The sequence below is a fragment of the Dendrobates tinctorius genome, unplaced genomic scaffold, assembly GCF_039654945.1.
Source record: "Dendrobates tinctorius isolate UK_male_01 unplaced genomic scaffold, ASM3965494v1 ptg000046l, whole genome shotgun sequence".
NCBI lineage: Eukaryota > Metazoa > Chordata > Amphibia > Anura > Dendrobatidae > Dendrobates > Dendrobates tinctorius.
Window position 1 is genome coordinate 48,436,776 of NW_027361714.1, and position 13,084 is coordinate 48,449,859.

At 43.8% G+C, this 13,084-nt stretch overlaps 1 protein-coding gene across 1 annotated transcript in view; it reads right to left on the bottom strand.

Moving 5' to 3' along the window:
* LOC141089653 (interferon alpha/beta receptor 1-like) overlaps positions 1–12,879 on the bottom strand; it is a 77,136-nt gene extending 64,257 nt beyond the window's left edge. Inside the window, exons 1-3 of the mRNA XM_073576138.1 lie at positions 12,594–12,879; positions 9,915–10,099; positions 7,779–7,933 (exon numbers count right to left, since the gene is read on the bottom strand). Coding sequence (XP_073432239.1) covers positions 7,779–7,933; positions 9,915–10,099; positions 12,594–12,658 — 405 coding nt within the window. The 5' untranslated portion in view covers positions 12,659–12,879. The remainder of the gene's footprint in view (positions 1–7,778; positions 7,934–9,914; positions 10,100–12,593) is intronic.
* Positions 12,880–13,084: the final 205 nt, after the last annotated feature.

The window sequence follows — 13,084 nt, forward strand, 5'->3', positions numbered from 1 at the left end:
GCAGCAGCAGCTCTCTCTATTCTGAGATCAGCATGAGTAACATGGCGGTTGGCGTGCACTCCCTTTTATACCCCCTGTGACGCCCACCAAAGCAAGCCAATCACTTGCATGCCCTTCTGAAAGATGGTGGTGACCCGTGCCTATGTCATCACGTTGCCCACAGTGTCCGTGGATCCTGATTGGCTGAAAAAGAGCGCAAAACAAACTTTTGAAACGCGACTTTGGCGCGTAAGTCGCCGACCTCGTGGCCGACCTCATCCTAGGGTCGGGTTTCGTTTCATGAAACCCGACTTTGCCAAAAGTCGGCGACTTTTGAAATTTTTCGACCCGTTTCGCTCAACTCTACTGCCCACTTCTCTTGCAGACTATGCGGCAGCTTTGAGACGATTGGGTTCACCCCATGGGCAGTGTCCAGGTAGCATAATCCAGACAGACGAGGGTCTCCTTTTGCGAGTTCCAGTTCCATAAGCTGATCGCTTAAGTCCAGAAGCTTGTGGGCTTCCTTAAGGTTGATCCTTGGAACGTTCTGCAGTCTCTTAAATAGGGACTTTTCTATGGCTTCAGCGCTGCCATAGGTTCTTTCGAGTCTCAGCCAGGCAGCAGCGAGACCTGCTTCAGCTTGCCCCAAGTAGACGGTCCGAAGACTCTTGATACGGTTTGTGGAGTCAGGACCCAACCATTTTACCATGAGGTCGAGCTCCCATTCTGCAGATAGGTTGAGGTCAGCAATGGTGGCCTTGAAGGTTGCTTTCCAGGCTCTGTAGTTCTCTGCACAGTCGTCAAACTTCGAGAGGCTAGTGCTGATTAGATCTTTGCTCACCATAAACCTGGCTAACTCGGGCATATCCGATCCTTCACTCCTTGTTACCATGTTAGCTTGTGTTGCCTTTCAGGCGTATAAGCTGTGTGGCATGGAAGGGTGAATTGTTCCCGGGTAGAATGATGTGGCTGCAGGGTTTAGCTGTGGTTTAACCTCTGGAGATTTCGATGACAGCGGCTTGAACTGTGGAGATGGACTGGAGTGCATTTTGTGGTCGTCTTGTGATGATTGCTGCACCTGAGGGGACACATTATGGCGTTGGTCTTTGGTCTCTGCAGATGCTGTGGGTAACACTGGCACCGTAAGTTGGGCTGACTTGGATGTTTCCAAATTGTTGGGTTGAACGTCGCTGTAGGTGTGTGCTGCAGATATCTGTTTCTGCACATAATCACTGGTACGGACAGCTGGGTCCTCTTCTTCCAGTGGTGGTAGGAAAATCGGGTCGAGGTTTTGATTCAATGCTTGCTCGAGTATTTTTACTTCAGCTAGCGCGATTTCTTCCTCCATTTCTGTTTGAAGAATCTTTGCCCGAGCCTCTGCTTCTGCTTTCTTGGTTTCTGCCTCTGCTTCTACTTTCTTGACTTCTGCCTCTGCTTTCTTGGCTTCTGCCTCTGCTTCTACTTTCTTTTCTGTGTAGGAGCGTCTTAGTTTGGATCGCTCTGCGTTTAAGCGGGCCTCTAGGATTCTGTCGCTGAGGGCTGAAGTTCTTGAGCAGGATGATTTGTATGACCGAGAAGAGTGTCTGGATGAGCCTGACCTGCGGGATCTTGATTCTTGCAGAAGAGTAATACGGAGCTCCGTTTTATCTTTGGCGTCTTGCACGGTGGCGTCCCTTTCTCTGTCTGTGGAATCTACTTTGCTTAACTTTGATGAGGCTTCATCAATATTGGAGTCTTTTAGGAAGGTGGCGTACCTTGCGGACAGTCTCTTGTGTCTTCTGTTGGCCGTGTCTAGCCGTTTTACAGAGTCCTGTAGACTCGCTGCATCATTTTTGTGGCGTTGGATGCTTGACATGAGGGAGGTGACTCGTTCCCATAGGTCGTCCAGGTTGTCAGTGAACTCATCCTTTGTACTGTGATAGTTTTCGACAGTCTTTATGGTTGGTTTGACAGAGCGTCTTGGTCGTGAGTCTTGGTCTGTTTCTGAAGCTGGCTCTGTTTCCCCCTCTTCATAATGGACAGTATCCGGTAGTATTTGCTCTTTTTCAGCAGTGGGAGACTGTGCAGGGTCTTTTTCGGCCATTTTGATTTAAGGTGCACTGTCTCTTTATGAAACTGAACTTTTGAATTGAGGGCTGCAAATCGCAGTGCAGCTTAGTTAAGATGTCCTGACGAGATCCCCAATGTGTTTTTAGAGAATTGTGGGGTTTTGCAGTCCGACAATCTGCAGCAATGTTGTATAATATACAGTCTCTATGTACAATGCGATCTGGGGTGACACTGCAGAGTTTCTTAGCAGAACAGGGCTGCAGTATGTGAGTGGGCAGGCGGGTTAGGATCTAAGGGTGAATTTTGCCAGGCTTCAAGGCAGTTTTTTGACTGTTCTGTCCCCACATGAGGCGAATGGAGGTGTAGCTGATTGGGGCTGGGAGAGATTCCTTCCTTCTGTTTCCTCAATGCAGAGCAGTCAGGACCATTGTTGCTGTTTTGCTGTTCATGCATCCGGAGAGATGATACACACCAGATATTGTGAAGTCAAGACTTGTTTATTGGAAATCTGGATATACAGCATATGATTGGTAATGCAGTACTTCTCCAGAAATGCAGGTGTAACAACTAGTGTTGAGCATTCCGATACCGCAAGTATCGGGTATCGGCCGATACTTGCTGTATCGGAATTCCGATACCGACTTCCGATATTTTTTCAATATCGGAATTCGGCATCGGAATCGGAAGTTCAAAGTTGATTGACAGACTGACGTCATCATGATGCGCGGTGTGTGCGCATCATGATGCGCCGTCATTTCGGGCCTTCCGGGGGTCTCTGCCGGCCTGCCGGGGGGCTGTGCCGGCCTGCCGGGGGGCTGTGTGGACTGCCCGGGGTCTGTACCGGCCTGCCGGGGGGCTGTGCCGGCCTGCCGGTGGTCTGTGCACCCTGTGGGGGTCTGTACCGGCCTGCCGGGGGGCTGTGCCGGCCTGCCGGTGGTCTGTGCACCCTGTGGGGGTCTGTACCGGCCTGCCGGGGGGCTGTGCCGGCCTGCCGGTGGTCTGTGCACCCTGTGGGGGTCTGTACCGGCCTGCCGGGGGGCTGTGCCGGCCTGCCGGGGGGCTGTGCTGATGTCCGGGGGTCTGTGCAAGCATCGTCCGATGGGACTACAAGTCCCATCGGGCGATGCCTGCTACCATGACAGTGATTGACATATTAGCCAATGATGGGACAGTAGTAGTCCCATCATCCGGCTAATGTGTTAAATGTTAAAAAAAAAAAAAAAAAAAAAATACTACATACATACTACATGCATGCTACATACATACTACATGCTACATACATACTACATACATGCTACATACATACTACATACATGCTACATACATACTACATGCTACATACATACTACATGCATGCTACATACATACTACATGCTACATACATACTACATATATACTACATACATACTACATATATACTACATACATACTACATACATGCTACATACATACTACATGCATGCTACATACATACTACATGCCACATACATACCACATACATACTACATACATACTACATACATACTACATGCTACATACATACTACATATATACTACATGCATGCTACATACATACTACATGCTACATGCATGCTACATACATACTACATGCTACATACATACCACATATATACTACATACATACAATACATTCATACAATACATACATAGACATACAGTACATATAACATAGAGTAACATACTTACCAATACTTGTCACATTGTTCCCCGAAGCCATTGTCTTTTCCGGAATAAATATTAACATAACAAACCACAAAAATACTCACCCACGATCCGAAGCAGTCCACGAGTGTGTCCCACGACTATCTTGGGTAGAGAACGGCAGCATCAGATGATGCTGCCGTTCTCTACGGGCTGCAGGAATCCAATGACGGAAGGTAGGTATCCTTCCGCACTGTATTCCTCCGCCACTTAAAAAAAAAAAAGTCCCTAGTCTCACTTTATGCCATTGCTGCGTGGGAAATTCCCACACAGCAATGGCATAAAGTGAGACTAGGGACTTTTTTTTTTTTAAGTGGCGGAGGAATACAGTGCGGAAGGATACCTACCTTCCGTCATTGGATTCCTGCAGCCCGTAGAGAACGGCAGCAACAGCTGATGCTGCAGTTCTCTACCCAAGATCGTCGTGGGACACACTCGTGGACTGCTTCGGATCGTGGGTGAGTATTTTTGTGGTTTGTTATGTTAATATTTATTCCGGAAAAGACAATGGCTTCGGGGAACAATGTGACAAGTATTGGTAAGTATGTTACTCTATGTTATATGTACTGTATGTCTATGTATGTATTGTATGAATGTATTGTATGTATGTAGTATATATGTGGTATGTATGTAGCATGTAGTATGTATGTAGTATGTATGTAGCATGCATGTAGCATGCAGTATGTATGTAGCATGCATGTAGTATATATGTAGTATGTATGTAGCATGTAGTATGTATGTAGTATGTATGTGGTATGTATGTAGCATGTAGTATGTATGTAGCATGCATGTAGTATATATGTAGTATGTATGTAGCATGTAGTATGTATGTAGCATGCATGTAGTATGTATGTAGCATGCATGTAGTATGTATATGGTATGTATGTAGCATGTAGTATGTATGTAGCATGCATGTAGTATATATGTGTTATGTATGTGGTATGTATGTAGCATGCATGTAGCATGCATGTAGTATGTATGTAGTATGTATGTAGTATATATGTAGTATGTATGTAGCATGTAGTATGTATGTAGCATGCATGTAGTATATATGTAGTATGTATGTAGCATGTAGTATGTATGTAGCATGCATGTAGTATATATGTAGTATGTAGCATGTAGTATGTATGTAGCATGCATGTAGTATATATGTAGTATGTAGCATGTAGTATGTATGTAGCATGCATGTAGTATATATGTTATGTATGTAGCATGTAGCATGCATGTAGCATGCATGTAGTATGTATGTAGTATATATGTGGTATGTATGTAGCATGCAGTATGTATGTAGCATGCATGTAGTATATATGTAGTATGTATGTTGCATGTAGTATTTATGTAGTATGAATGTAGCATGTATGTAGTATGAATGTAGCATGTATGTAGTATGCATGTTGTATGTATGTAGCATGTAATTTTTTTTTTTTTTTTTTTTTTTTTTACATTTAACACATTAGCCGGATGATGGGACTACTACTGTCCCATCATTGGCTAATGTGTCAATCACTGTCATGGTAGCAGGCATCGCCCGATGGGACTTGTAGTCCCATCGGACGATGCCTGCACAGACCCCCGGAGCCTGCACAGACCACCGGCAGGCCGGCACAGCCCCCCGGCAGGCCGGCACAGCCCCCCGGAGCCTGCACAGCCCCCCGGCAGGCCGGCACAGCCCCCCGGAGCCTGCACAGACCACCGGCAGGCCGGCACAGACCACCGGAGCCTGCACAGACCCCCTGGCAGGCCGGCACAGCCCCCCGAAAGGCCCGTACAGACCCCAGAGAGGCTGTACAAGGGCAGGAAAGGGTTTTTCTTATTCCAATACCGGAAGTCCCATAGACTTGAATGGGACTTCCGGTATCGGAATCGGCGATACCGATGCTTTTTTTAAAGATCGGCCGATACCATCCGATACGATACTTTGAAGTATCGGACGGTATCGCTCAACTCTAGTAACAACCCAAGTGATACAGCGATGTGTGTGCAGCAAGGTGTGCAGCAAGTTGATAGCAAGATGATTCAGCAAAATTGAGCAAATTGTGAGTGGTCAAAAAACTGATGCCTTTCACAGACTGGTAAGCGTGTCTCCCCCAGGAGAAAAAGAAACTAGTAATGGCCACCGGCAGGAAGAGAAGGAGTCATCTGACCAGGAAGTTGAAGGCATGTACTAAAAATAATTAGCTGCAGTCTGCTATATAGAAAAAGGACAGCAGGTGGCAGCAGACCAAATGCAAAACTGAACACAAAGAATGGTAACATAACGCAACTATATAAGCATACAATCATAACCTTAGATGGAACAGCACAACTCAGGCTGGTTTCACATTTGCGTTTTTTAGCGCTGGAAAAAAACGCATACCTGCGCATGCGTTTTTTCCCCTATATTTAACATGGGTGCGCATACCTGCACGCTTGTAAGCGCATGTATGCAATTTTCATGCGCTGCGTTTTTTTGGGGTGTGCGTTGGTATTTTCCAGATGCAGCATGTTGCATTTTTTGGCCCTGCAAAAAAGCGCATGCGCACATATGCGCACGTTTTGCGCTAAAAATGGCCATTATAGCCTATGGATGCGCATATGTGCGCACTGGCATGCTCATGTATGCGTTTTTTTGCATATGCGTTTTTTTTTTTTAACCATGGAATTTAGGGGTTTGGGTTAGAGTTAGGGTTAGTTAAGGGGGGTTAGGGTTAGGGTCAGGGTCAGGGTTAGGGTTGGGGTTTGGGTCAGGGTTAGGGTTAAGTATGGTTTGGTTAAGGGTTAGGGTCAGGGTTAGGGTCAGGATTAGGGTTAAGTATGGTTTTGTTAAGGGTTAGGGTCAGGGTTAGGGTTAGGGTTAGGGTCAGGGTTAGGGTTAGGGTTGGGGTCAGGGTTAGGGTCAGGGTTAGGGTTAAGTATGGTTTTGTTAAGGGTTAGGGTCAGGGTTAGGGTCAGGATTAGGGTTAAGTATGGTTTTGTTAAGGGTTAGGGTCAAGGTTAGGGTTAGGGTTAGGGTTAGGGTCAGGGTTAGGGTTAGGGTTAGGGTCAGGGTTAGGGTTAGGGTCAGGGTTAGGGTTAAGTATGGTTTTGTTAAGGATTAGGGTCAGGGTTAGGGTCAGGATTAGGGTTAAGTATGGTTTTGTTAAGGGTTAGGGTCAGGGTTAGGGTTAGGGTTAGGGTTAGGGTTAGGGTCAGGGTTAGGGTTAGGGTTAGGGTTAGGGTCAGGGTTAGGGTTAAGTATGGTTTTGTTAAGGGTTAGGGTCAGGGTTAGGGTTAGGGTTAGGGTCAGGGTTAGGGTTAGGGTTAGGGTTAGGGTCAGGGTTAGGGTTAGGGTTAGGGACAGGGTTAGGGTTAGTTAGGGTTTAGGGTTTGGGTTAGGGTTAAGTATGATTTGGTTAAGGGTTAGGGTTAGGGTTAGGGTCAGGGTTAGGGTTAGGGTTAGGGTCAGGGTTAGGGTTAGTAAAGTCATGGTTTGGGTAGTGTGAGGGGCCACCTAAAAATGTTGGAAAAAAACGCAAACGCGGTAAAAACGCACTAAAAACGCATAAAAACGCTGCGTTTTTTTCATGCATGCTCATAAAAATGCTTGAAAAAAACGCAGCAGTTGTATGCTTATGTATGCGTTTTTTCAATGCGTTTTTTTGCGGGAAAAACGCGCTGCAAAAAAAAGCAAGTGTGAAACTAGCCTCATACATGGAAAATTGACCACCTGTTTCTACATAGAGCTTAGAAGAATTCAGCTAATCAGTTTTTAATTATGTAATGCCATTGACCTAATGGAAAAGAGAAGAATTAGCTGGGAAGAAAGGCAAAATGAGCAATTGTAAGTACACAGTTTTATATAATATGATGATGTCATTGCCCCAACCACATTTCCCTTTCCTCACGATTGATACCCTATGACCAGTCACCATTTATAGCTCACCATTTTATTCAACTTCATAAACTTACACAAACGTACTATAATAATAATCTGCCGTTTGTTGTAGAAGTGATTATAGAAGGATTGATATTGCTTCATACAAATGTATGTGTTTCATTTCAGGTTTTACCTTTGACGAAGCTGACACATTAATAGAAAAAGACATTTTCTTTTGATGATCAGTGCCAGTGTACTTGAGGTGATGCAACAGCAGTGGCGCAGTGATAGATACTAATATGGTGGTAGATGAGGCAGTCACAGTCAGCGCTGGAGCGCTAATAGTTGCTGAAAGGAAAAGAAGAACCGACTATATTTGGATAATCAGAATAAGCTCAATACAAACAGAACAGCTGACATATGGTTCATTGCTATGGCAAAAACATGCAGTTCTTTTTGGACTAACTTGCATGAGACTATACCTGTCAAATTTTCTGGATGGTCTGGGAATCTACCAACAATCAACCATTCCCAAAAATGTTCATTTTTTATTCAATGAAGAGGAGGATGAATGAACTCATGGAGATCAACATCCGACACTGCGGAGACACCATCACGTGTTTCTCAACGCAGTGATTCTAGAGCACTGCCCCCATCCCTTATGGGAAATATGCAAAACATGCAAAACAGAAGCCGCGGAGACACCATCACGTGTTTCTCAACGCAAGCAATGACCAGCCAGGTCTTTCCCTGGGAAGGAACAACCACGGGAAGGGCAGTCTCCAATGAAGGAAACCACCTATGCCAAAACATGGTATCCATCCACAGACAGCTGTTTCAGGGTATTGCCCCTCATCAGTGTGGAGTAGGAAACTGGCTGGTAGGAGCAATGCCTAGTAAAAAGACTATGAAGAGGAGGATGAATGAACTCATGGAGATCAACATCCGACACTGCGGAGACACCATCACGTGTTTCTCAACGCAGTGATTCTAGAGCACTGCCCCCATCCCTTATGGGAAATATGCAAAACATGCAAAACAGAAGCCGCGGAGACACCATCACGTGTTTCTCAACGCAAGCAATGACTAGCCAGGTCTTTATCCGGGAAGGAACAACCACGGGAAGGGCAGTCTCCAATGAAGGAAACCACCTATGCCAAAACATGGTATCCATCCACATACAGCTGTTTTGGCTTCTGTTTTGCATGTTTTGCATATTTCCCATAAGGGATGGGGGCAGTGCTCTAGAATCACTGCGTTGAGAAACACGTGATGGTGTCTCCGCAGTGTCGGATGTTGATCTCCATGAGTTCATTCATCCTCCTCTTCATAGTCTTTTTACTAGGCATTGCTCCTACCAGCCAGTTTCCTACTCCACACTGATGAGGGGCAATACCCCGAAACAGCTGTATGTGGATGGATACCATGTTTTGGCATAGGTGGTTTCCTTCATTGGAGACTGCCCTTCCCGTGGTTGTTCCTTCCCGGACAAAGACCTGGCTGGTCATTGCTTGCGTTGAGAAACACGTGATGGTGTCTCCGCGGCTTCTGTTTTGCACATTTTTTATTCAATGGCACTATGCAGACAAAATGGCCACCGTAAGGAATGGGAAGTGCTTAATCAGTATAATGGCGCCAACCTGACACTGTCTGTAGGTTACTATGCACAATTCTGCTGACAGGTTCACTTTAATGTGTGTGGATGCATTTAAAGTGTACACTAAGTATGTGTGTTAATTGTGAATACCTGTCTGTGTAATGTTTGTATGTATGTATTTATCAGGAGGAGTAATGTATAGGAGTATCCATTGGTCTCCATTGTCATTTACATGTTGTTACATGATGTTACATTTAAAGTCTTATGCAGATGGTATGGTGTGGAATTTACAAACTACTATTCCTGCAGCAAAATCCAAACTGTTGGCAGAAAAAATGCTGCACAAATTGTGCGTTTTTACATTTCTTTTTGACGTGTTTTCACTTTCGTTTTTTTCCTGCTCATTTAAATGAGTGAAAATGCTGCCAAAACGCTGAAAGAATTGATATGCTGCAGATCTGAAAAAAATGCTTTCATGGTTCAAATCAGCAAAAAAATAAACAGGCAGCACGTGCAGGAAATTTTGAAAATCTCATTCGCTTTGCTGATACTGTAAAATGCTGCTTTTTTTTCTGCACCAAAAAAGCAGCGTGTGGAAAAGCCTTAAAACAATTTATGCCACATTCTCATTTTGTAGTTCACAGAGCAATTTAACACATCAAAGAATGAATCATATCCTGGTTTTGTAGGACGTATCACATCATAGGCAACAAAAAGATTTCATCAGCTTACTGTCTCGTAAGATTTTAAATTCTTCGCTGAATTCCCACGAGGAACTATCAGTTCCATTCTTTGCTTTAACTTTGGCGAATATCTTTTCATAAACGTTCTCTTTCTTCAACAATTCTGCTGTCATATTGCACAAGTTCTTCATTTTGTCACAGTTTTTCATTCTTTGCCACTCTTGAATACCATATCTGAAAGTTGATAAGACAACCGTTATTTATAATCCTTACTGCACTTTTTCATATGTGCTGGACTTGGTTGTGACGATTCTGCGTAAGTCACCGATGTAGTGATGGCAAAAATCTGCTGAATTCTATTTGTTACCAGACTATCCTTATTGATGTCATTTCCTTCCTATCTACCGAGTGAAATTACCCAAACTGCAGGGTCTTGGTGCTCAGTTTATAGGTCGCATCATAAAGAAAAAGCATTGCTTTTAAGGGATTGTAATGTATAAAAATAATTTGAAACATCTAATTACATTTTGCCCTCTATACTATCCGGCTATAGAGAAGAGAGCCATAGAGGATGAACGGAGCAGCAGTGAGTATGATCGACTGCCGCACGTGACGCTGGTCATCAGAGGGGATCCCAGTGGTTGGACTCCTACTGATCTAGCAGTTATCACCTATCCTGTGGATAGTTTCTGACTTACTGCAAGTTATACTTATTTAGGTCTCTGTTTGAAGCTGTTAGTGCTATTCTTTATAGTGTCCTATGTATTACCTATGTGTGTCCTCAGTTGCCATCTTGTGGCCATATTTATTTCCACATGCCAAAACTTTAATTGTCCTTTTTGCTTCAGTATTTGCTGTCTGCATTGTGTATTCTAATGGATAAAGGTATTTTTTTAAGAAAAAATAATAATCCAAATCTGTCAAAGGTGATCAACTATAAGAGGAAATTCCAGTTTTGTGCCAGCGTCCTTTACATTTAGGCTGTCATCACATATGGGGGATTTGTTGCAGAATTTCTGCAGCCGTTCTGTGGCCCACTGATGCCATTGGGATGCTATCAGTGATAGACAAGTGTGGGGAATTTCGATCTGTGACTCGGATCAAAAAGTTATAAAAATCTTTGCTGAGTAGTAGCTTATTTCTGAGGGTTTGAGGTCCTGAGACCCTCAATGGTTCTTCAAACTGCGGGACAAAAGCTTTCAGTTTAGTGCCTCATTCAGACTTCGGTCCATGGTGTTACCTTTCAGAGAAAGTCACAGAGGTAAGTGCCAATGGAGCACAGCAGGGTACAGATCCATGGACGTGCTATCGTACTCATCAGTCACTTTGCGTGTACTCATGTTGTGCACTTCTGCCCCAAGCGTTGAGCACTTTTTTTCATTGTAAAACACATTATTCCCAATACTTAAAGTCATTACCACAGGATTGGCAGTAACTGGGTGACCAGTGGGTGTCCGACCGTTGAGGTCCCCCCGTGATTCTTAGAATGGGGCTTTGAAATGCTCATTAGAATGAAGTGGCCGCCCCAGTCCATACACTGTTTATGGGATGGCCGGAGGTAGCCATCAGTCCCATCTTTACAGACTAGACAGTTTTGCATATTTGCAGCTGTTTTGGTCAGGTATCTCCACTGTCTTCCTGCCTTCTTCTTGTCTTTTCCGTTCACTCTCTCTAGGCTTCTCCCACCTCTCTTCCTTATATCCTCATTGCCCCTCATTATCCTGTTTGTCTTTTGCAAAAATATCACTAATAGCACTAATTTCAATTTTACACCATATGCTTTGCTTCTCTTCCTGAGTCGTTTCCACTAAGTCTGTACAATAGTTGTAAAATGACTGCCTTGATATGACCCGGCACCATGACTTTCCTAATTATCTACTGAGACCTGCTTGCAAAATGGACCATCATTTTTTTGTTTAATGAACATGAATAGTAGAACTCCTGCAACACACCTCAAAGGGAATCTGTCACCAGATCTTTGCTTCATCATCTGAGAGCAGCGTAATGCAGGAAAATAGACCCTGAACCACTGATATATCACTTAGTCCATACTGTGTTTTTAGATTTAGCAGAGCTCAGAAAGCCTTCCCCGCCCACACCAGGCTCTCTATGTACATTGCATATTGACAGTGAGCTGCTTATCAGAGGAGGGGACCAGGGCTCACATGCACTATGGTCCGGGTAGTGATAATCTCCTGGTGATAAAACTTTCATTGTATGTAGAAAACAGCACACATCGTAATAAGTGACACATCCCTGAAATCTGTGTCTCAGCTCCTTTCTCATGCTGTCCTTATATTACATGGCAAAAACCTGCTTCCCTTTTACACAGTACCGCTTTACATAGCCACGCTATCCCAACTGTGTGTGATCCTACGGTCTCCATCTATACTGCTAGCTCTGCCTGCTCTGTATAAGGTCTTAGAATTCTGACATTTTTGGGGGGACTATACCACAGTGAAATGATATCTAAAACAATATATTGTTTGTTTTTGGATTTAGGGATTTATCATTGTTGTAACAAGATGCCCAGCAGTGAAAAATTCAGCAAAAAACATGTCATAAAGTTTTAGGATCTACAGTTCCTAAGATGTGTGGACTCTCCTATATAGATTTAAAAATTCAGGAAACGTCTTCTCTAATGGTGGCAGACTGGGCTCAGGGAAGAGGAAGAAAACACAAACCATACCATTGTCTTGAGTGCCATATATGTAAACGAGATACGTACAGTTTGTACTTTATATCATATCTGCAGGTGGGTTGTCCATCACATGTTGTTTCCCAATGCAGCATTGTGCAAAAGTTTGAAGAATTGAAAAACACCTTTAAAACTTCCAACGTTGTATGTACACACGAGACATCTAAGGAGAAATAACACAAATATATTTTTTACTGCACTTCTACATATATCTGTTTCTACTTCTACATGCTGTCAGTTATTGTAAATCACAGGTGAAGCTTCCATGTGAACACATCTGTAAATAAAGCCAAGGTCACACCATGATAATGGATGACATCTGAAAGATAAGTTTGCAAACATTATACAAAAAGGCATATATTTAAAGGGATATTCTGTTATAGGAAGTTACTTCCTATCCATGTACATTGCCACTCTGTTCAAACAGGAACAAAAATATCCAATTCTGCCAGACAAGAGTCTTTTTGGTTGAACTCTCATTGATCAAGAACGTATTTCCTAAAACCTTTGGATATGCTACA